The 27574-nt window shown below is 45.3% G+C and overlaps 1 protein-coding gene across 3 annotated transcripts; it reads right to left on the bottom strand.

The window, feature by feature from the left end:
* Positions 1 to 430: 430 nt before the first annotated feature.
* On the bottom strand, positions 431 to 27537 carry HNRNPC (heterogeneous nuclear ribonucleoprotein C). Of its 3 annotated transcripts, XM_068241136.1 has the most exons (9): positions 27356 to 27537; positions 21366 to 21395; positions 12831 to 13093; positions 10578 to 10656; positions 7915 to 7962; positions 7678 to 7829; positions 6910 to 7020; positions 3112 to 3248; positions 431 to 699 (listed from the first exon to the last, which is right to left on the bottom strand). In XM_068241136.1, exons 3-9 carry the CDS (start codon positions 13069 to 13071, stop codon positions 619 to 621), a joined length of 849 nt encoding a protein of 282 aa, XP_068097237.1. In that variant the 5' UTR covers positions 13072 to 13093; positions 21366 to 21395; positions 27356 to 27537; the 3' UTR covers positions 431 to 618. The 3 variants fall into 3 exon arrangements, with proteins under 3 accessions (XP_068097237.1, XP_068097252.1, XP_068097244.1); XM_068241151.1 differs by lacking the exon at positions 21366 to 21395; XM_068241143.1 differs by lacking the exons at positions 21366 to 21395; positions 27356 to 27537 and adding an exon at positions 20782 to 21201.
* Positions 27538 to 27574: the final 37 nt, after the last annotated feature.

The following is a 27574-nucleotide window of genomic DNA, read 5'->3' on the forward strand; positions in this document are numbered from 1 at the left end:
AAATAAAATAATCACACTGGGTCTATGAAAGAAATTTATTCTAGACTCTTATTCACTGTTTGTATCCAGTTGTCAACTTAACTGCTTTTTAAATTTACATTCAGTTTGTTTGCATTGACCTTTAAACCTATTAAAAAAAACATGACCCACATATTCTGCTAACCCAGAATTCAGACATAGCCAGTGCAAAATTTACATTCAATACACTTCATTTTCGAACAAAGATATAATCTTTATTAACACAAATTACTGAATATTTATAGCACTTTTTCCATTTGAAGTTACCTGTCAGCAAATGAAAGTTTAAATACAAAGGGCACCGTAATAGGTGTCATCTACAGATTAAAACAAACGTGCATCCAAATTAGATACTAAAATTAAAACAAAGAAGATTAAAACAAAAAAAAAACAAAACAAAAAAGACTGCAAGACAGGTAAAAATACACTTTTATTCTAGAAGTCGCAATTTTAGGTATCAAAATAAAAAGGAGGCAGAGGAAATGCAGGGCGCTTAATAAACAGGCTTAAAGAGCTGGTGGTGTGGAGGAAGTTATGAGGAGTGGAGCTATGAACCAACTATACACAACAGGCAAAGGGATTGTGGGGGATGTAAAACACTTAAGAGTCTTCTTCATTTGCACTGTCGCCTTCATCTTCTCCCTCCTCTGTCTCTTTGTCACCATCTTTAATTTCTTCAAGCTGAAAAAAATAAAAAAAAAATAATGAGGCTTAAAAGTAGCTTACCAAAATACAAATATGCAAGTTGCAATTTCTACCCACATTTTCAAAAACAACTGTTGGAAAAAGCCACAGCCAACTGAAGGCAAGATTGCATACTATACAACCCAACCACCCTTTATGCAGCACTATAAAAAAAAAAAAAAAAAAAAAAAAAAAATCCAAATCCACTTACCTGGGGCTTCCTCCAGCCCGTGGCAGGCAGGAGGTGCCCTCGTCGCGGCTCCGCAGGCTCCCGGTCTCCTACGGTGGTGCGCCCGACCTGGCCAGGCCGGCTGCCAGGTCGGGCTCTTCTGCGCTCCAATGTGCGGCTCACTGGTGCGCGCTGACGTCATCGGACGTTCTCCAGGCTGTTCTGCGCAGGCTCAGTAGTTCTGAGCCTGCGCAGTACAGCCCGGAGGACGTCCGATGAAGTCAGCGCGCACCAGTGAGCCGCACATTGGAGCGCAGAAGAGCCCGACCTGGCAGCCGGCCTGGCCAGGTCGGGCGCGCCAACGGAGGAGACCGGGAGCCTGCGGAGCCGCGACGAGGGCACCTCCTGCCTGCGACTGGCTGGAGGAAGCCCCAGGTAAGTGGATTTGGATTTTTATTTTTTTCACAGCGTCCCTGAACCTTCCCTTTAAACCCAATTCACACGATACGATTCTTTGTGCGATTCGATTACGATTCTATTTACGACCCGATTAAATCCGACATGTTCGATCAGGATTCGATTCGCAATTGCAAAACAATGGCAAGTCAAATTGAATCGAATCCCGAACATGTCTGATTTAATCGGATCGTAAATAGAATCGTAATCAAATTGCACAAAGAATCGTATCATGTAGATGGGGCTTTAGACCCGTGAAACGCGTCTCCTGTGCTTAACCACTTGCCGACCAGGGGATTTTTCACTGATCGGTACTACGTGGGCTCTACAGCACACAGCACCGATCAGGAGTGCAGCAGGGCGATCAGACTACCCCCCTTTTTCCCCACTAGGGGGATGTCCTGCTGGGGTCTGATTGCTGCCGGCTGCATTTGCTTAGCGGGGGGGGGCTCTTCAAAGCCCCCCTCCGCATCGTTCTCCGCCGTCTCGCCCGCTCCCTCCCTCCCCCTGTGAGCTGCGCAGGACGGATTTCCGTCCTGCGCATTGAAGGATAGGCTTCAGCCTTTCATATGCCGGCGATCCCCGGCCAATCAGAGGCGCAGCAGCGCCGTATGATGTAAACAGCGGAGATTTCTTCCCCGCCTGTTTACATTTTGCCAGCGAGCCGCGATCGGCGGCTCTCCGGCTGTTCACGGAGACACCCTCCGTGAACTGAGAGGGAAAGGCCGCTCGATCGAGCGGCCGTTTCCATGGTAACCCACAGACGATCAGTTTGCTGTAGCTGGTCGTCAAGAGGTTAATAAAAATCTTTTGTTACAAAGATTTTGTTATTTAAGGTAAGCTACCGCCCTTTCATTTTTGTTTTTAAGAATTTTATACACACCAGGGCACCCTTTTCACCCATATTTTGCTTACATACCCCCCGACATACCCCGTTAGAGGGGTTCAGACAGACTGCATGTGGTTCACACCACAGGGGACAACATTCGATTTTCCTAAGAGAGCGACAGTCATCAGGTCCAGCTGGATCACCCCGACTGAGTTTGGTTTATGGTCTCCTCCCTCCTTCTTGCGGTCGGTTGCCCCTCTGCAACCCGCCTTTGTGAGTGGTTTTCATTATACCACTTATAGACCTTATACTAAAACGTATTACGCTATTGGGCTTAGTCTCTTTAAATGCCCCCACACATTTATTTTCTTCAGCTAAAGCCTGGTACACACCTTTGACTAGCCAATCACTAACCCATATTTCCACCATGTAGCATGAGGCTAAATTCTGAATATGATGAACAGTGCAGGTTGTGTAGTTGACTGCTCATACTACATGGAGATGGTAAAATTGGTTAGTGATTGGCCAATCAAAATTGAAGGTATGTACCAGGCTTTAGTGGCTCATTTTTGGCTATCCAGAGACTAGTGTGTACATCAGAGTTTTTTCACTGATCATGAGTGTTTGAATTTAACAGTTTCTGTTCTAGTACCTGCTAACCAAAATTAAATTGGTTTGCTAAAGTAAAAATCCTGACAATCTACTACAGCTGACTGAATAATCATTCATCTAATAGTAGCAAAGTAAAATCAATATAAATTTAAAAAAAAAAAATCTGACAGATCCTCATCTGTCATTGTGGGCTGCAAACTGAGGGATTCACCATTTCACTGGTCTCTTCCCCCTAACAAGCTGCAGAATAACTGCACTATAGCACATTTTTTTATATTAATAACTGAAGGGACTTCCCAGTGATTATTCATTTTGATTTCTTTTACTGGTCATGAATGCTTACCGTATCCTCTCCCTGTTCATCATCATCAAGAAGGTCTCCCTCTTCTGCAGAATCTCCTCCTTCCTCTGCAACCATCTTCACGTTTGTTTCATCCTTTTTTACAGAGCTGCTGCTTTGCTCGTCATCTGCTTTTGTGCCTGAATAAAATATAAATTAAAAAATAATAGTGTTTATTGCTAACAATAGAATTACTCACGAACCAAGCAAGGAGGGCATTAATGGTCACTGGTCTCTGCAAAATCAAAATACACAAAACAACTAATTTACAGGTGCATAGCTGTATGGCTACTTAGATGTGGATACAGTCTGAACAATTTAGAAATAATAAGATCAAAGAGGCACAAGGCAAAAGTAGGTTGCAACTTGGAAATTCTACCAATGCTTATTTCAAACACAATCTGTTCACTTTAACTTGCCATGGGAAAAGCAAATGTCATTCTCGGGACTTTGAAGAAGCATTTTGCGGCCCTCAGGCCTTGTTCACACCATACGCGTTGCCATGCACATTTCGGCAATGTGCATGGTGTGTATGCAGTGTTCTCCCCAGAATTTTTTTCCAGCCGGGTGGTATGGAAAATTAGCCGGGTGGCGACGGTCATGCTGATTGCCACTAGGTGGGTTATTGCCACCCCCCCCCCCCCCCAAAAAAAATGACAGGCTAGGCTCCGTACTGGAATCTCTTAAAGGGAAACTTAATTGAAGAAAAATTAGGCTAGTTATGGGCTTCTTCTAGCCCCTTAAAAGTCCTCCTGCTGCCCTCATCGCCATTCCATGCTGCTCTGTTCCTTAACCTCGCACAAACACGATCGTGCTGCTGTGGCCAAGAGCACTTTGCCGGTGCACAATAGCAATTTTTAGCTACCCCGAAGTGCAGAACGCTAACAGTCATGGGAAGGTGATGGGAGAGGCGAATGACAAGTCATGGCCACACATGCAGCGTTCAGAAGCAAGTCAGAGGAATAAAGCAGCAGCACGAAATTACTGCAAGGTATTAGAACAATTTAAGAGGCTGGAAGAAGCCCCAGGTAAGTAGCTGGCCATTTTTTTTAACAGGTAAAGTGTCTTTAAAGTTTAATCTACCCTTCCGCTGATTTGACAATGAAACTAGCAGTTTTCCCTATATACATGGGTGATCCCAGTGTGAAAAAGAGAATTTCTGGGCCATAGCATGATATTGATAAGCAGGCAGCTTATCAATATCATGCTATGGCACCAGATATCCCCTTAAACCACCCATGTATATAGGAAACATGGGAAAAAAATCTTAAGTTTCATTTTCAAACCTGGCTGCTAGTTCTAATGACAGTTACAAGGGATATTGCTGGCTATGTGGCTGTCAAGGGGCCAGGGTGCATCAATCACTCGCTGCCTGCCTTTGCCCTGTATGAGTCTGTGGCTTTCAGTACAGCGTCTCACTCTCCCCCCTCAGACCAGTCTAGTCTGGCAAGAATCAGAGATCAGGGGACAAAGTCACAGGACAGGATAATCAGGGGGGTGAAAGGGTTAAGCATCTTGAAGTTCTAGCTGGCGGGGGCTGAGTTAGACACCCCCCTCCTCCATTAGCAGAAGCCAGCGAAACTCTCATACACACAAACACGCAGCAGCTGGAAGCAGGATGAATACAGCGAGAGGAGGAACAGAGCGTCTGGCTAAACATTCCACAGAGAACTGAGCCACGCTTCCTCTGCTATCTCCTGCTCAGCTAAGCTGCGTGTGACGTCACCTGCATTCCCCGCCCCTCCACACAACAGACGGAAGCTGAGGAGGAGGGCGGAGGCAGCGTCCCTGAGTGACAGCGGCTGGCTGCAATGATACACTAATGAGCCGCACAGAACGGGATAACTTTACCCGGGCGCTCGGGGGAGATCAGCCGGGCGGCCCGCCCTGGTAAATGGCTCTGGAGAGAACACATTGTATGGTGTGTGACAATCAGAAGTGCATAGACTTCATTGTTTGATATTCAGACTGCATTGCTCTGGGCAGCAGTGCAATGCGCTTTCACACTGCTGATTGCATTTTTCGGCAAAGCACAGCGCTGATCCGCTCATTGTAGTGAATGGGATAAGCGGCAGAACGCAAAGCAGCGCAGATGCCATGCAATCGGGCAGAGGTTGTGTTCTGATCAGATGGCCACCTGCGTTTGGAAGTTACAATAGATAAGCTTATTAGGATTCATTAGGACAGGGTCACATTGGAAAACTCATGTGATTCTGCTAAATGTGAGCCTGGGATTAGGGTCCAAAAAGTGCAATTTTTTGCAGGCTTTTAGACCCTAAAAGTAGGAAAAAATATTCATGCTGCTAGAAAGCCTGCAGCAGCCCCTGCGTTTATTCACCTCTTTGGGACCCAGCCCTGCAGTTCTTTCTCCTTCCTCTGGGTGGCTGTAACCCTGCAATGAGATCACCAGCTGTCATGACGACAAAACGATCTCACCCGAGGGATGCAGACTCAGAGGACAGGAAATAATGGCTTCCCCTGTGCGCTATGCTCTACGCAAGGCTGCCGGCTGCTACGAGTCATGCTTGGGGTTACTGCTCCTGGCTTGTTTTTTCCACTTTCTCACTACCGAAGTTGTGTACAGGTAAACAATATGTACAGGTAAACAATGTTATTCACACTTTGCCATGCAGGCTTGACCTTTATGTACAATACAGTTTATTAGACCGTTTCCCTGTTAGACATGCAAATGTGTTTTATACATATATACAGACTCAGGGACTGGCTGGACCTAGCAAACTGACACATTCATTGATATGTAGCATTTGGCAATGCACCGGTTTGTTGGTGATGATCCATTAGTGGAATGGGCCTGCGAGGGTCTTTGCTGATCCCCCCCACAATTAGTATTATAGTGGGGTGTAGCTAGCTCGCAGTTGATCCACCCTTTATGGTCCCCCCAAAGATTGCCACCAGTGCAGTTGCTAACAATGTGTGGTCAGATGTGACCGCTAGGTAGAAAAAATACATGTGTGCATGCGTTATACGTCAGCACATATACACTGTTGCGTGTCTAAAATTATATCAAAACGTCCCCATAGGGGACATGATTTCCTTCACAGAAGGTGGCTGGGTGGAATGGTGGTCACCATCAGGGTGTTAGCAGTGAAATAGATTGAAGCAATAGAAGTGCCACTCAACAATTGTTTCGCCTATAAAGCAAGGCGTCAGGAGATTGTGTTACACAGCATCAAAATATATACAATATGTACAAGCCCTCCACCCGACCGATAGAGTTTCCCCCAGCACCCCGCTCAAGTCAGAGCTCCATGGGGGGGGGACCATAAAGGGTGGATCAACTGCCAGCTAGCTACACCCCACTATAATACTAATTGTGGGGGGGATCAGCAAAGACCCTCGCAGGCCCATTCCACTAATGGATCATCACCAACAAACCGGTGCATTGCCAAATGCTACATATCAATGAATGTGTCAGTTTGCTAGGTCCAGCCAGTCCCTGAGTCTGTATATATGTATAAAACACATTTGCATGTCTAACAGGGAAACGGTCTAATAAACTGTATTGTTTTTTCCACCCCAACTTGTGATAACCGCCAAACAGAAGATGAAAACGTTAACTGTGTTTTACAGATATGGTCACTGAGATGCAATAAATTCTTTGCATGCAAATCATATGCAACTTGCATTAAATTTGCATGCAAGAAAGTTATTACGGTATCAATTTATTTTTATCATCTCCACTGCCATCTCTAGCGATTCATCTGTTTCACAGAGATGCTGCAGTTAGCCAAATCTGTTTTAATGCAATGCAATATTACATAACCAGTACCAACTACTCACCTTGTTTAGACTGCTCACGTTCAATTCTCTCTAAGCTTTCCAGAAGAGAATCTACTCTCTGTTTTATCTGACTGAGTTCTTTCTTAATTGTCTGAAGATCATCTCCCTTCACTAGAAAAAAGAAAAACAACATCACTATTTCAATACATTATGTCTGACAGAAGTGCATTTTACCTAACCTATGAAAAAAAAAAGAAAAATGAAAGTAAGATTCCCAGAGGCACACAAACTATTAGTACAAGGCTTAGGCCCCATTCACACTTAAAAGCGGAGTGATTTTTCTGAGATTAACGCGGAAAAAAAAAATCACTGGACACTGCAGTGATTTTTCTGTGATCGTGTTTAGCGCTCCTATAGCACTGAAACGCGATCGCCGGGAAATCGGCTGAAAATGGTGCGTTTGGCGATTTGCGTTAATTGCCGGCGATTAAAGCAAATCGCCCAAGTAAGAACGGGCCCACAGGGTATTATAGCACTAGCACTTTAAAAAGAGCTAGTGCTTGAGCGGTTTGCCGAAATCGATGGCAAAAACGCTCTAGTGTGAATGGGCCCTTACAGATAACCACATGCAGCAAAACGAGAACCTTGGCTTGAGAGCTACCAGGAATGCATTCAGAATATTTAAGCTTTTTTAAAAGGAAGAAGAATTTTAATATATTCAAGTAATTCAAGGTAACCAAATAGTTTTGAAGATAAAATACTTTGCATGGGGGTAAAGGTCTATCACTGACAGGCAATAATCCCCTTTACAATCACTTTGACACTCACATCTGTTGGATTTAGAGGAACCACCTCGCTGACCACTCTTGGAGTAAAAGCTCTTTCCATGTCTTGCGGTGTTCCCAGAAACCCTCTGACGTTTAGATGGTACCACGGCTCGAGCAATAGGTGGTGGTGGAGGTACTCTTGCTGCAGAATAGCTGTACACAAGCACAACACAGGCAGAATAAGCAAAAATTACACTGTTTGAAGAAGGTTAATTTATTTACTCAGACACAGGCATACCTGTCATAATAATCCCGCTGGAAATCATAGTCCAGGTCAAAAGTAGATCTAGTAGAAAAAAAAAACATACATATTGTAGACTGCTAGTCAGGGATAAAAACTCATGCCATGTGGACTGTAGTAAGTAAACTGGTACGGTTTGCCTTTTGCAATAAAAAGGGGCTTAAAAATGGAACCTGAAGCAAGAGGAATATGGAGGCTGCCATCTTCATTTCTTTATAAACAATGCCAGCTGCCCGTTTGTCATGAGCTTCAGGCTTTAGTTGCATTTAGGCCTCTCTCACAGTGCAACGTTAAAGTCGCACATTAGAAAATGTTTTAACGTGGACTAACGCACAGCAATACAAAGTCTGTGCGACATTCACAGTGCACACGTTGCGTTCTGTGTAACGTGTAGCAATATTTAGAAAGTGCTGTATGTTTAGCAATAAATCTGCTGTGTTGTGTGTTGCACATGCTCAGTAATGGTTTTTTTTTATTTAACGCATGCGCCGTTTTCATTCCATCAGTATGCGACGAAAACGGCGCACCAAGAGACACAATGCAGTACAAAATAATGTCCAATGTCATAACCTACATGCGCTGCGTTAGGGGCACGTTGAGTGACTTTAACGTCGCATCAAACGCACCGTCCCGCTGTAAAAGAGGCCTTAAGTTACATGCATACAAGTCAAAAGGTTTTTTTTTTTTTAAATCCCGAATATTTAACCCCAGCCTATTAACCCATGCAATAGCTATGCATGTTTATATCTGCCACCTGTAGCGATGGGATGCGATCATTATGGCGAAAGTTTGGGACCCCAATGCTCTACAGATGTTATGCTGCCGTCTGTACAGAACTATGGTCCCCGAACTGTCGCCCAAGCTAACACATCGGATAACCACAGACGTGCAGGCTTGGGATAACTGTCCACCACATGCTCAGCTAGTAATCATAAGCCCATCCATTTAAAACTGGCACTAGGGCTCAGCCGCGACCCCCCTCACCACCACCTTGCCCATGCCATGCTCCCCATCGCATGTGCACCTGCGCTCCTCCTGCAACCATCCTCCTGCTCTCCAACGTCCGCCCACATGCGCAGTAGCGCAAACGCATGGACACAGGGACAGGAGAGGACGCAGGGACACTGGGATTTTATTAGAGGATGGGGTGTTTTATAACTGTGGGATGTGTCGTGTGAAGATTAGGATGGGTAAAAAAAAAAGAAAAAAAAAATTAACAAAATGGGTATTTTCTGCAATTATGGCTAATTTTTCCCCATAAAATGACAAATAAATTAGTTGCATGGCTTTTCGTGGAATGCAAACCCGTTAAACGATTACTTTAAGCTGTCACCTGATCCTGCCGCCGTGCTCTTCTCCCCCTCACTGCTGTTACAGTAACAACCAGGCATGAGGAAGTATGGAGGCTACAAGGAATGGGTCATAGCTGTATAGCGGCAGGCGGGAACGAGCAGCGCGTCTGCATCAGCAGGACCAGAGCGAGAGGGAGGAGCGCAACGGCAGAAAGCAGTCAGTAAAACTGAGGTTAAAGGACAACTATAGTGAGAAGTATATGGAGTCTGCCACATTTATTTCCTTTTAAACAATACAAGTTGCCTGGCAGCCCTGCTTATCTATTTGGCTGCAGTAGTGTATGAATCACAAACAGACAATGCCAGAAACACCTGATCTGCTGCATGCTTGTTTAGGGTCTATGGATAAAAGAATTAGAGGGAGAGGATCGGCAGGACAGCCAGGCAACTGATATTGCTTAAAAGGAAATACATATGGTAGCCTCTATATCCCTCTCACTTCAGTTGTCATTTAAATTCACCAATACCCTTTAAGTACTATGAAGAAACATTCACTGTTATATTGAATAACGTTTAAACATAAAACAACAAAACTGTAGACCTTCAAATTGGTTCTAAGGTGCAAGCTAGCACAATACATTAAAAGCTTGAATAGCATAGCCAATCTTGTTATAGCACACTTGAACTGAGGGATATGGAGGTTGATATTTCTTGTTTTTGAAACAGTGCAGATTGCCTGGGTGCTTTGCTGAGACTCTGTATCTAATACTCTGAGGCTTAGCAATTGCGATTTTACAAAGCGTTTTTTTGCAAGAATTCGAGCTGAATCCCTGCAAAAAAATGCTACATGAAGCCTGCGGTGACATCCACATCGGGTTGCATTAGCTAAGCGCTTTTTAAAACATGGGTGCTTTGTAAGGCCAGAAACCCACTAGAAGCATTTTCAAAGAGCTGGTGATTTGAAATAGCTCTTGCTAACGCAATGCTATGGAGGATTTTTATAAAATCACATTGCTCAAGTGGGATCACACTCATAGCATGACATTAGCAATAGCTTTGAAAACACAAAGCGCTCAGAAAAGCGCTCCTAGTGGGTTTCTGGTCTTAAGCACTCTTGGTGTGAACCTGCCCTTAGCCATAGACCCTGAACAAGCATGCAGATCAGATATTTCTGACTAAGCCTGACTGGATTAGCTGCATGCTTGTTTCAGAGGTGTGAATCAGAAACTACTGCAGCCAAAGATATCAGTAGGACTGCCTGGCAACTGGTATTGTTTAAAGTACATAGTAGCCTCCATATCCAGTTCAGGTGTGCTTTAATATGTGCAGATATAGTAAGAACTTGCTTCAAAGAAACAAGTTACTCACCCGTACATGTCAGCTGCTGTTCTTTTGACTCCTCCCCCTTTCGTTCTGTTAACTTTAGGCTCAGCTGCCAAATTTATGTCTAAAAATTAATGTAAAATGTTAGAAAAGCAAAACAAATGTTTGTTTCTTTATACAACCACTATCTATATCCACTTCACACTTATAGGGATACAGGGTGAGAGATTGTGAAGTTAGTGATGCACTTAAACTGCATAAAATCTGAAAAAAAACCTGCACACAAAAAAAAAAAAAAAAAAAAAAAAAAGCTTCAATAAAGATGGAAAAAAAAAAAAAAGTAAAAAAAGCAGAAAAGCTGCAAAATATGCCGCCCAGAGAACTGGTCCTGCTTTACTGTCCCACTATTAAAAACGTCATAGTCCAGAGAAAAAAAAAAAAAAAAAAAAAAAAAAAAAGCAGCAGCAAAGAAATACAGGGCAATATGAGCAGTTTATTTTTTCTAAATACTTTCATATAGAAGACATTGCTAAATATGCACACAAAATCACCAACAGACTCTTTAAAGGGGTTCTGTGGGGGGAATGGGCGGTCCGAGGATAAAAACGGCCACTTACCTGGGGCTTCTATGAGCCCCCTGTAGCAGTAATGTCCCACGCTGTCGTCCTCCTCCGCCGCAGGTCCAGTGCGGTACGCCGTCCAACTGCGGCTGCGTGTCCTGCTCGCTCCCGCGTAATTGGAAGCTTACGGCACCGCGCATTATTCAACTATGCCAGACGAATAAGGAGGACAGATCGGAGGACGGCGTGGCACATTACTGCTAGATGGGGCAGATAGAAGCCCCAGGTAAGTGGCGGTTTTTATCCTCAGGTTCCCCCCACAGAACCCCTTTAAAGTGAACCTTAAGCCAGAAATAAAAAATGAGTTTCTCACCTGGGGCTTCTACCAGCCCCCTGCAGCAGTCCTGTGCCCTCGCAGCCACTCACTAATCCTCTGGTCCCCCGCTGCCAGCTAGTTTCGTTTTTGCCGACAGGCCCGTCAGAACTGGCCACGCGTAGCTTTTTCCGCAGTCCCGACTGTAATTAGCGCTATTGCGGGCCACAATGCGTACAAAAATACGCGTTGCCGCATATCTATGCGTGCGTAATGCGGCAACGCGTATTTTTTTACGTGTTGCGGTCCGCAATAGCGCTAATTACAGTCGGGAATGCGGAAAAAGCTACACGTGCCCAGTCCTGACGGGCCTGTCGGCAAAAACGAAACTAGCTGGCAGCGGGGGACCAGAGGATTAGTGAGTGGCTGCGAGGGCACAGGACTGCTGCAGGGGGCTGGTAGAAGCCCCAGGTGAGTAAAACTCATTTTTTATTTCTGGCTAAAGTGTCTCTTTAAGTAGCTATAGCAGTCTATTAACATTTATCTATCACAGACTAAATAAAATGGGATGTGATAAATGAAAACCAAACTCTACCCAAAACTTTTCTGCTATGTATGAATTAAAGAGATAAAACCCTGGACAGTTTGGGATAAGCAAGTGGCAGCAATAAAAGTCCATACTTCAGAAAAGACTAGATTGCACAAAACGGCCGATGAACGACGGATCATTCCTATATCAGCGGGCCTCAGCAAGTGTGTACAGTAGCTGTACAATGATCGCTAAAGATCTGTCCTGCCGGATCTTTAGAGATTCCTGAGCATCGCCATGGTTATCGCCACTTCCCATTCCCACCAGAAACTGCTCCGTCATTCATCTTCCCTCTGAGCTGCTCGCATAGCAACATACATGTAGTCAGCTGTGTATGCAACGCGTTGCCCGGCCAGTGCAGTAGTGCCCAACGCCAGCAACCAGGAAGAGGCTGCTAAAGAGGCATTTAGGTAGAGTGCGGGAGCAGAAGGCATCAGGACAGGACATGGTATATGCCTGCTATACCCCCCCTCCCCCCATTTTTCTAGGTTTGCCTCTGGTATCCTGTAAGATGTGAGGGAGGTTCTGCCTCTTCCTTATTTTACCATTTTTCTACTAATTTCAATCTCTAGCCCTATTAAAGACACCGACTTCTTGTCTGCACAGGAAATGAAAAACATTTCTCAGCATGAACACTGTAACAGACTTCTAGTTATATTTTTTTTGGGTGGAGTTGGGCTGTGACAGACCAACAAAAAAAATGTATAGCACCAAAATATCATTACAATTATCACAACCAAAAGCGTTAATTCCACCAAATAAAGACCAAGTACCCTAAAAAATAACAGCTTCACAAAATCTTTAATGACTTTACACAACATTAAGCTTTAGCTTACCCAGGACTTGCCCCGCTATCATACGTCCATCCTCTCCTGCTACGGCTGTACGGGCAGTGCGCTCATTGTTGTACTGCACAAAGGCAAAGCCCTTGTGCACGGAGCAGCCCACAATTTTGCCATATTTGGAGAAGATTGCTTCTACATCTCCCTTTTTCACCACTAATGTGTTTAGGTTCCCAATGAACACTCTGGAGTTCATAGAACGGGGGTCTGTTTTATTAGTGATGTTGCTTGCCATCCTGCTATGCCCTAAACACAGCCTAGAGGAAAGGACAAATACAATGATAAGAAACAGCACTGATAAAAAAAAAAAAATGTATTAAGCCAGGAAAACAAGAGGCCAGGTCAATCAAAAAAAAATTTTTTTTTTTATTTTTTTACAAATTCCTAATTTTACATTACAACTGAACTCCATTCATTTAACAACAAAACCAAAGTTGATTAAAGAAAGCAGCTTGGCATTCACCAGTAGTAACAATGTTAGAAGTCTCAGCTCTTAGAATGGCAGCTTTCAACATATAGAGTGAAAGATTGCCTACTGCAGTAATAGTCCAGTGCTGCATGATTCCTTTAAGGTCCTGGGTTGTTTTCCAGCAACCATTCCTTGTGGCTCAGTCCACCTGAGTACAGTGTACCTCTCCCTAGTCTGATAGAGGACAATAAGGGAGATTGAAACTATGAACCTGCTGAATACACCTATTAAACAGAATCTGTAAATTGAAAAACGTCCCCTGGGGGGAGGGGGGGGGGGGGGGGGGGGAAGGGGGTACTTACCTTGGAAAGGGGGAAGCCTCTGGATCCTATTGAGGCTTCCCCATCCCATGATGGCAGCGCTAGAAGTCCCTGAACAGAGGGCATGTAAATATTTACCTTCCAAGCTCCAGCACAGGTGCAGTTGCAGTTTTCCGCTTGGGATGAAATAGCTAAGCTATTTCCGCCTGAGCCCATCAGGGAGCCGCTACTGCGCCTGCGCTGGAGCCGGGAAAGCAAATATTGCAGGCGCTATTGTGCCTGCACCACAGCCGATTTTTCCTTGTCGGCTATGGCTTCCAGGGGCCCAGCGATGTCACCATGGGACGAAGAGGACGGGAAAAACCTCGACAAGATCCCAAGTACCCCCCCAGGAGACAGTTTACGTTTACAGGGTCTCTTTAATTAGGTTTTTAAAACAATTATTTGAAAAGGCATGATTTTCAATATTTTATTGCAAGGACTTTTTGCTGAGCCATTTTCTTTCTTTCTTTGACTTCAGTTTAAGGTCCAGTAGGTTTAAGATGGAAGTATCACTGCAGAGCATTCTCATAAAAATAAAGCAAAAATCCAACCCAGCAGCCAAGCTTTACGGGAATTACCAGGGGAAAATGAAAACGTAAAGGACATCTGAAGAGAGGTATAAGGAGGCTGCCATGTTTAATTCCTTTTAAGCAATACCAGTTGCCTGGTAACCCTGCTGACCCTCTGCCTCTAATACTTTCAGCCATAGACCCCGAACAAGCATGAAGCAGATCAGATGTTTGACATTGTTGTCAGATTTGACATATTAGCTGCATGCTTGTTTCTGGTGTTAGACACTTCTGCAGCCAGACCAGCAGGACTGCCAGGCAACTGGTATTGTTTAAAAGGAAATAAAACATGGCAGCCTCCATAGTCTTCTCACTTCAGTTGCCCTTCAAGCTTCAAAATATATTTTTGAGGCACCGAGCACATTGATAAATTGTGATGTCTAAACGGTTCATGTTTGAGAACTTAAAGGGCACCTCCAGGTAAAACTTTACCGTATGTAATAAAATAGTGAAGGGTAAGAATTGGTTTGGTGTGACTGTGTTCCCAATAAGACTTACACTCATTACCTGTCCCTCCGATAGTGGAGGTATCCCCTCCATTTGTCTCCGGAGGCTATGTTGTCTCTGGGATAATTGGGTCAGGTAGAAAAGGAAGAGCTCTCAAACATGGGACACAGTGGCTCTAAAAATGTCACCGTTATAACTAAATCCAAACTATTTAGATAGCTGAAGTGCTGTCAGGAGTCCAGCATGAAAGTATACCAGTCATGAGAGAAATAAGGATGCAGCCATTCTAAATTAAAATAAATTCCTAGATGCATGGTCAAACATTTTCATGTCTGGACCACCTTCCCAGGAAAACCATGCACATTTACCACTGTTAGAGCACAGAGCCAGGTTTGAGCAAAGCCCTGTGCCCCTGCTATAGGCTAGAAAAGAAGGAAGTTGGGACCTTATAGAATGCTTCACTTTCCCCTTCATTACAGATGTCGACTCTCCTCATTATTTGTATCCAAACTGCTACCGATCAATCCTGTTGTCAATCGGGAGCAGATCGGACATGTCAGAAATAATTGTCAGATCCAGTCAGAAAGGAAATGGCATTGTGTATACCAGGGCTGCCCAATACGTCGATCGCGATCTACCGGTAGATCGCGACCGCCTTCCGAGTCTCTTTAAATTTTGCGGCCAGCAGCATGTTTAGCTGCCGGCCATTAAGAATGCAGGTGGAGAAGAGTCAGAAGACACGGCGAGCAGAGAGGCGGCGCGGCCGCTACGTCATGGCTGGGGGTGGCGCCGGGCAGCCTGCAACGTGCGTGCTTGTAACATGCCCGGCGCCGCCCCCAGCCATGACGTAGCGGCTGCGCCGCCTCTCTCCTCGCCATTCTTATTGGTGAGGGGCCTGCCTGCCGGAAGTTCCAAGAGTCCAGAGGACCCTGGCTAACCTACGCTGCAGGTAACTATACCTGGCTAACCTACACTGGGGGCCCCTATGCCTGGCTAACCTACACTGGGGGCCCCTATGCCTGGCTAACCTACACTGGGGGCCCCTATGCCTGGCTAACCTACGCTGCAGGTAACTATACCTGGCTAACCTACACTGGGGGCCCCTATGCCTGGCTAACCTACACTGGGGGCCCCTATGCCTGGCTAACCTACACTGGGGGCCCCTATGCCTGGCTAACCTACACTGGGGGCCCCTATGCCTGGCTAACCTACACTGGGGGCCCCTATGCCTGGCTAACCTACACTGGGGGCCCCTATGCCTGGCTAACCTACACTGGGGGCCCCTATGCCTGGCTAACCTACACTGGGGGCCCCTATGCCTGGCTAACCTACACTGGGGGCCCCTATGCCTGGCTAACCTACACTGGGGGCCCCTATGCCTGGCTAACCTACACTGGGGGCCCCTATGCCTGGCTAACCTACACTGGGGGCCCATATGCCTGGCTAACCTACACTGGGGGCCCATATGCCTGGCTAACCTACACTGGGGGCCCATATGCCTGGCTAACCTACACTGGGGGCCCATATGCCTGGCTAACCTACACTGGGGGCCCATATACCTGGCTAACCTATACTGAGGGCCCATATACCAGGCTAACCTATACTGAGGGCCCATATACCAGGCTAACCTATACTGAGGGCACGTAACCTATGCTGCAGGCACATACACCTGGCTAACCTACGCCAGAGGGGGGTGCGTTCTTAGCATTTGGGTCGTTGGTAGATCTCCTGGCCTCGGCAAATTTAAAAGTAGCTTGCGAGCCGAAAAAGTGTGGGCACCCCTGGTGTATACCCAGCATTATGTCCCATCATATTAGAGAGGACTGAGGGAGACCTTTCAGAAATCCCCCTCCACCTTGGAAAAAAAACTAGGTTTGCCCCTGAGTGCTGCTACAAAGGCCTAGTTTTATCACAAGCAATAGAACATAACAGCCACATTAGTAGTGATTGCTGTCTTTTTAAAGTCCTTGCAATGGCACCAAGTGTATAAATTTCCTGCAATTACAGGAATGGGCTCAGGATCGATATGAAGCATTAAAGTAATACTTGAATGCTTCCTATAGAGGCACTTCTGCAGATAAATGTTCTATTCCAGCAAAAATTTGAAAATGTTAACATGAAATGAACAGAAGTGAATTACTGGCTTTTTTATGACCACTTCCAGTTTACCCGGAGCCTTAAGCCTACCTGGCACAAAAATAAGCAATAGGAAAATGCCTATAACTTGCAAGTCACTTGTTCCAGTTGAATGAGGTTATAGCGCAGGCTGTGCACTGCCATCGGCAACATGGCAATTCCATGCAGGTAAAATAACAGACTGAAAAAACAAAATCAGGTAGGGAAAAGTAGTAAGAGTGAAAACACTCTGGTTACTATGTCTGTTACACCAAGATGTAGAGGTTACTATTAAGTATACTTTAAAGCGCAACTAAACCCAATTGAACAAAGCAAGTTCTAATAGCAATTAGGTTGCTAAGTAACCACAAAGTGTACTGTATAGAAGCAAAGTGGAGGACAGACTCAAGTTTCATAGCATAGTGCCAAGCTACAGGTTGCTTCCTCTTTTTGAATAAAATAGATGCCAGACTACCATGACCCAGTGCTGCTCGTAATGGAAAAATCTACGCTTACGGATCATTACGCGTAATTTTACGCTATTACGCATTACGCAATTACGGTTACGGCGTAGGAAATTATCTACGGTAAATCACTAATTACGCGTAAACTTACGCAATTACGCGTAAGGATACCGTAATTAAGGCGCTTACACTACGATGTTACGCGTAGTGCCGTAATGACCATTAATGCGTATTTTTGGACGCATGCGGACGATATGTACGCAATAGCCGTCAATGTGACAGTTATTGCGTACATATTCGTATGCGTCAAAACGTACGCTTATACTGAAGGGCGGGAGAAGATACTTTTGGTTGCTTAGGATGTTGACTGATTGGCTACTCTTAGAAAATGGGAGATTTTACGTTAGTAATTACGCGTAAATGTTCGTAAAATTACGCATGCCTAGCAATTACGGTAGACAGTGTAATTACGATACCACTTACGGTCTTACGCGTAAATAATTACGCGTAAGACCGTAAGTTACGCGTAACGCTTACGCGTAAATTTACATTGAATTACGATGCGTAATTACGCTCATGCGTAATTTCGGCCCAGCACTGCCATGACCTACATAACAGTATAAACCATGTGTGCTTTATGTAAGGAGGCAACCCTGCGCAGGAAGTAGGCAGTGAGCAATTTTAGGTTCTCAATCTGCCAAGATTAATGTATATAAAAGGCGCAAAGCTATACAAAATATTTTTGAATTGTAAAGTTAAATACCAAAGCTAATACTTCAAATGCACACAATTCATTGAGAATTTGCCCTTTCAGTTTTCAGATGCTGGGTTTCAAGTAAAGGATTGCTTAAAGGGAAAGGGGAAAATACATTGAGGTTGATATACAAAGAGAAATAGCGGGGGTAACCACATGTTACTTACGCTATTTCATCAGCGTGCCTTAATTGCACGCTATGCGCGCTATTGGCTGCGTAGCATGCCTCAACCCCACTGTCAGTAGCGCACGCTATGCTGCTGTATTGCAGCATAGCAAGCACAAGTAACTTAACACCACTCCACGGCCCAATAGATAGGCTGCCTGTCACTTGACAAGTAGCCTATTGGGACAATCAGAGTGCAGGAATCACGTCCTTTAACGTGAGTGGAACCGAAGGGGCTCAGGGCAGGAGGAGTGGAGCGGCGTTAAGTTACTAGCGCTTGTATCTGCTCGCGCATCTGACAGTGGGGTTGATTACGCGCGCTACGCAACCAATAGCGTGTGTAGCATGCAATTAAAGGGACTCCGAGCTCAAAAAAAAAAAGAAAGTTGTACTCACCATGGGCTTTCTCCAGCCCAGTGCTGGTCGGGAGGTCCCACGCCGGCGTCCTGGCTCCTCTCCTTCTCCCCGCTCCGGAATGGCTGGCAGGCCGCAGCCCGGGCGACACTCTCCCGAGTGTCGGGCTTCTTCTTCCGCATATGACGCGGATTACGTCACACGCCGGCCGCCTCGCGTCATCATGGCGGCCGGCGTGAAAGTACTGCGCATGCGCGCTTTGTTCGCGCATGCGCAGTACTTTCACGCCGGCCGCCATGATGACGCGAGGCGGCCGGTGTGTGACGTAATCCGCGTCATATGCGGAAGAAGAAGCCCGACACTCGGGAGAGTGTCGCCCGGGCTGCGGCCTGCCAGCCATTCCGGAGCGGGGAGAAGGAGAGGAGCCAGGACGCCGGCGTGGGACCTCCCGACCAGCACTGGGCTGGAGAAAGCCCATGGTGAGTACAACTTTCTTTTTTTTTTTGAGCTCGGAGTCCCTTTAAGGTACGCTGAATTTCTCTTAGTGAACCAACCCCAGTGTTTTCTCCAGACAGGTACATTTTATGGTACCCCCATAGTAAAATTAAGGTAGCGTGATGTTACACTGATAAATGCTAATGGAAATAATGACTGCTGTAAAACTGTGCCACAAACAGAGCTGAACTAAAGGACTGCCTTTTTCTCAGCAATAGTGGAGTTACACAGCTCACTGGATCTGACCATGCATCAATCTCAAATGGTGCACAAGCACACAGTATAGTTTGTTGTTAACTATGCTGATCTTTAGATTTGTTTCACACAAATACTTCACATAGTATTACAGCAAGAAGAACAGCATTACAATCGGGCAACTAGTACTGTTTGGAAGAAGGTCAACATCCTCATCTCTCTCATGAAAGGTTGCATTCAAAGCAGACATGAAGTCCAGAAGAAAGTGGGTAGGGAAAAAAAGAAAAATACAGGAAGGGCCTATGCACAGTGTAGCATTACTGAGCTGATTGCAGCAGAGCGTATCAGTGTGCAATAAGCAGGGACGGGTCATCTGCATAGACAGCATTGTCTAATGGATGGCATTTTGTGCTGCGTACCAGTGTATTTTGGCAATATATTGCATGCAACAGTGTGAATTGGTCCATAGGCTATAGCAGGCTCAGTGACCACACCCCCCCTTTAAACTCAACTATGACCAAAACAAGCTAAGATCTGTGTGAGGGAAGAACTCCATGATCCATAAATATATCACAATTTACAGGTTATTGCCATTGCATTTTGTTTTTCTTGAATACTTATGGCATGGTTGGTTATGGAATGATTAGGTACTTGTGTACCCCCTGATGCATTTTTGAAGTGAAGTTTTTGTAAGGCAGACCACACCCATTTGGAGAGTTGTAAATAAATCTCTCTCGTTATCTCTTGGGCATGTGTACAGCCTAGTTATATAGCGGATTAGAAAGAGGGTTTAAGAACCCTCCAAACTCACAACTACTACTTCACCACCACCGAAACAAGAAAAAAGGGCGCAGGAGCCCTTTCAGACAAAAACCGGCGCTGCCATAGGCACCTATTAAAGCAGCGATCAGTGGCAAAGAAATTAAATTTAACTGCACGTCGGCGGCCGTTGAAATTCACCACCGTTGCAGCAAATTGTGGATTTTGTAATGGCCACAATATGCCGCAAATAAGGTAATATTAGTGGTAATGATAAAAATAGGTAAATATCAGCTACCGATTTCGGTCCAGCATATATTTGCACCCGATAGAATCCTGGATGCTGGGGCTTTGAATTTCCACAAGCCCTGATGCCTGGGATTCTATTGAGTGCCACCAGGGAGGGTTTTAAGGTTAGGTACTACAGGGAGAGGGGGGGTCTTAGGTGCAGGAGGAGGGGCCACCTGGAGTGTCTTAGGGTTAGACATTAGTAGAGGGAGGGTTCTGTGTGAGAGAAGGGTTAGGTTTAGCTATAGTAAAATATCAGTAAATATTGCCGATATTTTACTATCAGATTTCACAATTAAAAAAATGGTCACTAATTTTAGCGGGATTATACAAGCGGCAAATCCCTGCGCCCTTTTCCCATGTATGCACCACATCATTGCCTCTAAGCAAACCATGTCAAGATGGGGTTTCTTCAGTTTAACTAGTTTCATACAATTGCTACTGGAACCGCTACTGGGTTATTATGGGGGAAGGAACCTGTCCTGCTTTGTACACAAACATTAATACATCCATATGATGTGTGTTAGGAGCCGAAAACTAAATCTTTACCTTATTAACCAAGCCTTACCATGCGTCAGAAGAACGGATTGCCAGAAGTCTTGCTCCCTTCCTTGATGCAGGTGATCAACGGTGGGGCACAGGAAAGGGAAGTGGAATGGGGAAGGGGAAAGGGCCTACATGAAGGGGCATTAACTTGCAAAAATTCCACTGCCCACAGGTGGTAATGCACAATAGGAGAACATTGAAAAGTCTTTCAACAGTATTACTAACAATATCAAAACTAACACTTAGATTGAATCTAGCTTTAAAACAAAGCAAGAAAAATACTGACATCTGCATATAGTAATTGGGGAGAAAAAACTTCAAACCTTAGTACAAAAATGGATTATGCATGTTAAAAAGGATAGAAAGTCTCTCCTTCCCAATCTAACCCCCACCAGGAAAAAATGAAAAATAAAAGCAGTGAGAAAAATCAGCATCAGTACCAATATTTAGACAAATATATAAAAACAAAAAATAAAAATAAAAATCAGAAATACAGCATTGTTAAAAAGGAGACCAGTAAGGCAGGAAAATTCTGGAAAAATAAAAAAAAACAAAAATAAAAAAAAAACATTTTTTTTTTTAAAAAAACATGAAAGCGAGACTTACTGTAGTTGACGTTTCAAAAAAAATTCTTCGCTGTGAAAAAAAAGGGGAAAAATCATGAAAATAATCCAAATTAGAAAAAATGAGTAGTTCTTTAAAAAGTCCATTTAAAAATACTAGCTATTCTTAAAAAAAAATCATGTTAGCAAAGTTGTCATTTATCATCAATCAGGTTACACACCCCAAAAATTCAGCATTGGAGGAATGGGAAAGGGAGGGTGGGGGGTGGGGAGGAGGTGAAAGGCTGTTTTGAGCACTTAAAAAGTGCAACATTTTAGTTCTTCAGTTTCAATAAAAATTAAAATTGACTTGACAGGAGATTTAAGCCAGGTGGTTAGGCTGCTGGATCCCAGCAAACCCTCGGAGTAAAATGCGCTCAATCTTGGTTCAACTTGTAGAAGCAACTAGACTGCCAGATGTGCACCTAAGAAACTACCACAGCACCAAAGGGCAAAGAGTGGACATTATCAAAATTCAGCCAGAACAGGTCAGGGGAGGATGGGGGGAATTTGGAGAACTGCTCAGATCTCTGTCCTGTGGAAAGGAGAAGGGGAGAATAGTTTCAGAATTAGGGAAACTGGATTAAGGGATATTGGGGTAGGAGAAACAAACCACTAGTAAACATGTAGCATTTCTACCACTCATACATACAAACATACAAAATTCAAATCACCTTAACAGTACAAGCTTACTCCTATACCTCAAAGTCAAAACATCACAATATGAGCTCAGGAGGCAAATAAGCAGGTAATCTGCTTTGGGAAAAAAGATTTAAGAGATACCAGAGCTGGAATGGATATTAAAAACGGGTAGAGCAGGCAAGTATCATGAAGTCCTCATGCCCACCGCACCAGTTGGGTGGTAGTGCACAGGTGCGCACAGCCAGGGGTGCTCTGCGTGTGCACACAACAGCATTATAACATCATTGTGCAGTTGTGCACACACCCAAAGTGCTCTTGGCCCGACTCCAGTGACCTGGACTGAGCTGCCACTGAGGTATTAGGGCACTAAGGAGTGGGACAGAGGAGAACAGGGTGGGGGGGGGGGGGGGGGGGCAGTAAGCATGAGGACTGCCTATGATACATGCCTGCTCCCCCATTGTAAAGGATTCCAGAGCGGGAAACTATATTTAAGAACAGGCACACACTATTGGATCTATGCAAAACATACCACCCCCCAGATTTCAGCAAAAATCTGTTGTAATTGTACCCGATTACATGCACACGAATACGGATCCAGAATCTCTGGCCTATTGAAATAAGTCAGCTTCTTCCAAATTCTGGACAACTCGTCTGAATCCCCATAGCCATGCATTTAACAGCTACAGGGATTTGGATGCGTAATCGGCGTGCACAAGTGGAAAACCGCCCTTATACTGGTCCATGTAGTATAAAGCAGGCAGACCACACACACACACACACACCAATTTTCCTATTCAACTGCTCAACATGTTTGGTTAATAACAAACCTTAGGAGCACTGGACCTTTAATAGCCATTGCCAAAAAGTTACATGCTGGGGGATCTTTATCTATAATATATTCCTACTCTTCCCTTTATTTCCCCCTCCTAATGCCATAAGACAGTGTACTTCCTAGTATAGACCTCAGTGGGAGTGCCTGAAGACTCTGGGAGGAGGGCAGGTAAGGCATACACAGTTAACAAGATGAGGAAAAGAGTGAAGGAGGAAATGATGTCAGGTCAAAGGTAACAAAAATGGAAACTGCCTAGAATAGGATTCTCTACTTTTCCTTTAAAATTCACAGGAATCATAATGTGGACAGTGCAATACATCTGTTATGTAAGTAGAACTAGTATTTATCTACTTGTGTTTTTTATTTCTAGGTTAGCATGGGTGTCACTTGTTCTTTAACCTCCTGAGCGATAATCCCGAGCTGAGCTCGGGGTATGTCGCGCAGGAGGAGTTCTCAGGCCCTGGTGGGCCGATTTGCATAATTTATTTTTGTTACACGCAGCTAGCACTTTGCTAGCTGCGTGTAACTTCCGATCGCTGCCGTGCAGCCCCACCTCCCCCTTGCGCAGCCTGGCCAATCAGTGCCAGGCAGGGCTGAGGGGTGGATCGGGACTCCCTCTGACGTCACGACGCCCATGACGTCGGTGACGTCATCCCGCCCGGTCGCCATGGCGACCGGGGAAGCCCAGCAGGAAATCCCGTTCTGAACGGGATTTCCTGCTTACTCTGATCGCCGAAGGCGATTGGAGTGGGTGGGGGGATGCCGCTGGGCAGCGGCTATCATGTATGATTTAAAAACTAAAAAAAAAGTGCTGCGCCCCCTCCTGGGCGAGCTTATTGTATCGCCCAGAGGGTTAAAGGACTTACGAGGCCAACTGTGTAAAAAAAAGTTAATTACTTGCCTCTCCGTTTCAGGCACGGAGGACGCCGTCCGCGCCGCTCCGCCAGGTCCCCCTGCTCATTATCCCCCCGGGCCGGCTCCCGACCCCACGGCCCGGGCTCTCCTTCCCCTCCAAAGATGGCCGCGGCTGCGCAGTCCGCCTGGCCGCGAATGCGGCTGCGCAGCTCTAGGGCCAACCCCTCCGATCCACGCTACGTAGCGGGGGGACCCGGCGGAGCGGCACGGAGGGCGCGGACGGCGTCCTCCGTGCCTGAAACGGAGAGGCAAGTAATTAACTTTTTTTACGCAGTTGGCCTCGTAAGTCCTTTAACCATTGAGGCTTCACAAGGCAGGCTTATCCTGAAATAAATATTAATATAAAAAAGGCGCTGTGCCCATTTGAGTTCTCAAGAAATCTAAAATTCTCAGATCCAGCACTTACAATAAAGTCAAAGTATAATTCAGCACATGCTAAAATTAAATTTGCATTCCAAATCAGTTTTGTTGCTTGTCCACTTATTCTATAAAACCAAGAAAGACTGCAGACTGTACTTGACAGACTCACTGCAAACTTATGGTGCATACACCCACATAATTACTGTTGCTCATAGAAGTCAAAACTCGATCCCTTAGGTCCCAATTTTGCTAGTCTATGGTGGATAGAGGGATGAAGGATGAACTTTTGGGCAGGCAGAGCACTTAAAGGGACGCCAAGCTCAAAATAAAACCGAAATCGGTACTCAACTTGGAGGTCGGGAGGTCCCACGACGTCCATCTGGTTCTTCTCACAGAGCCTGGCCAAAAATAGATCCCCGGCGGCACTGGGCCCGAGTGTTGGGCATGCGCAGTACTGTCACGCCAGCCGCGACGTTTCAGGAAGAAGAGCCAGATGGACGGCGTGAGACCTCCCTGCCCCTATTGCGCTCTAGTAACGCTCCCAGCCACAGAAGTGTGATCGGGGTGCGTGCACAAACGTGCCATTCATGTACAAAGGAGCATGAATGGGGAATGTACCGGCCGAGGCGGAGGAACGGAGCAGCCCGGGAGGACAGTGATGGAGACCACAGCTGGCATGAGGCTGGAGGTAGCCCCAGGTAAGTGTAAAAGCTGGTACAAGAGGCTACAGACATACTGTAAAAGTAAACCAGAACTGTGATTTTACTTATAAATTAGATTGCTGGTCCTTAACTACTTAGGGATGGTTTAGACTGGTTTCTGCAGGATGGTTAGCAGCGGCACATTCAGCCGATGCTAAAGGCTTTTCTGCTACCAAGTAGATAATGAGTTTGGCAGCGGTTCCCAGTTTTTCATGGTGGCATTACATTTTGAGCCCCTAGGGGGACATGGAAATATCGAACATAGCTGACGCTGGACATTAGGATCTACCAGGGCATTTCTGTGAACAGACATGAACACTTCCATTAATTTGACTGGAACACTGGTTGATTCCACTACCATTCATTTAAATGAAACATTGGTTGATCCGTCAAAACAATGCTTTAATCGGCTGCCGAAACCACCGCATTTACCGCCCCAATCTGAACCAGTCCTTATGTTTAGTAGAGGGTGTAGAGCGATGGCTTCCGGCACATGCTTCTAATTCTGACCTTTAGTCTATATGACCCAAGGGGGGACATGAGTAGTTCTGAGGAGGAGCGTATTCCCTTCTGGGCATGTGCAGGCAGGACTTGCCCATGCCCATCAGGAAAGCATTTTTACACTAAACACCTCAGGGAAGTCTGCAGTTCCAGAGCAGTGCTTTTCAGCGCAGGTAGATTTGGGCGCAGCCGGTGCGCCAACATAGACTGTAATAAGAATCACAGCTAGAGCGCGCTCAGTGAGTAACGTCGCCGCCTTCAGAAGACGGAGCCGAAGTTGCTTTTAAAACAATAATTCGGCCCCCAGCAACCGCTGGAAGCCGAATTATATATCATTCCCCACTATACATGGAGGCCCGGAGGGGGAATAGTAATTAAAAACGGCCTGGACTTTTGCAGAAGCAGGACCAGCCATATCATACACCCGTCTACAAGTGTATGCTGTAGTTTCCCCATCACCCCCCAAAAAATAATAGCTACACTGGAGGACAGATCTGGAAAAGGAGGCATCTGGGCTAATCCAGAGCCTTCGCTCTACTAAGTACCAAACAAAGTTCCTTTTCTCACTTTAGACTTGCTTCTAAAACTGAAATCGAACTGCTCTATAAAGACACCTAATGCCACTTACAAAGTATTTCCTACTTACATGTTGGGTTTAAGGCAACAGGAAACCAACAGTAACCTAGCATACCAGCCCCCACTAAAATTGCCTTAGGTAAGGGACTGGTCTTTAACGCAAAGGCTGCATGCCTCCAGGACAATAGTAAGGCAAACGCTCCAGAGGGCTCAGAATACTGAATAACCAATCATGTTGATACTGACTACATGGATAAATTAACATGTAATCTTAAACTAGCAAATTAAATCTAAAATGACTTTGTTTTAAACAAACTATTCTAATCTTTCCAGATTTCCCATAGTTTAAATTATCAATTTTCACAGATACAGTTCTTGAGTAGAGCTTCCATTTGCAAGAAATAGGGAAACCAAGCAGAAATCACAATCCATGCCACCAACCGAAAAGGTTTAGCAAAGATGCCCAAGTGGAGGTGGTAGCCAAAGCGAGCACATAACCCAAAGCCCAGCAGCCAAAGGATGCAGGTCAGATGTGCAATTTTATGGTTAGCGTTTCCCCCTGGATCCCCTATTCCTTACAAATAGTGGTCACAACCTGATGTAGTGAGTTTGCTGCAAGCAGCATTTTGGCTATAAGGATTCTCATTGCATCCCCTAAAGTAGATTAGTTTCCTCCCGGATACGGATAAGTTAATTGGCATCCCCTCATAAAATTCACCATAAACTATGGTAGGCATTAGATTGTGAATTCCCTCTCAGGGACAATTGGTCACAAAACAAATATATATGCTGTAAAGTGCTACAGTGGATATCGGTGCCATATAAATTCAAATAAAAATACAACAGGTGTTCCAACATTTTAGCATACCCGACAAAATAGCAATGTGTGGCTAGCCTGATACTGTCCATCCCACTTGTAGGACTGTTACTAAAAAAAATTGAACATTATTTCAGTGTTGCAAAATAAAAATGTTCAGATTCAAACTTCCCAGCTCTCTTATTCAATACACATGTGCATTTGATCGAAAACATCACAAATGAGCGACCATTGGCAATTTTTCTGTGTGTCTATGGATGCAAATAAGAACTCGAAAGCGCCCTCAATGACCACATGCGTGCCCGGCAGTTAGCCTTTAGTAGCAGAAGCAGAGCATCAATAGTAACGACATATAAGCACTACTGTTGGGACCATTTGGCTGTTGAAGGCCAAGACAAGGAATGTAGGGTAGCTCCGTGAACCACGAGCACGCCTGCGCGCCACACACCGGCCCGAACATACTACACGGGCTCATCTGTGAGCAGGAAACATCCGCCTACACACGGTACAGGCGCCATAGCGACCATACGCCATGCAATGACGCAACCACACAGAGATCTAGCAATGTACGCGTGCTGCAGCCGCCCAGGCCTCACTGCGGCCTCTGCATAGGAGGCCATTTTCAGACTCCGCCGGCGCCGTCCACTCACCTGTTATCTTCAAATTAATAAACGATACGGCAGTAAAACCGATCTGATCGACAATTACAGTGATGCAGCTAAGGATTTGGGGGGGGAAATCAATCGGGAAATTTCAGCACACAGACGACAACTCCTCCTGCGCCTCTAGCATGTCATAAAATGGCGGTCACTTAACCTTCTTACTGCGCAGCTCAGCAAGGGATAGACGTCATCACAGCCGAAAAGGCA

This window comes from Hyperolius riggenbachi, chromosome 1 (genome assembly GCF_040937935.1).
Source record: "Hyperolius riggenbachi isolate aHypRig1 chromosome 1, aHypRig1.pri, whole genome shotgun sequence".
Taxonomy (NCBI): domain Eukaryota; kingdom Metazoa; phylum Chordata; class Amphibia; order Anura; family Hyperoliidae; genus Hyperolius; species Hyperolius riggenbachi.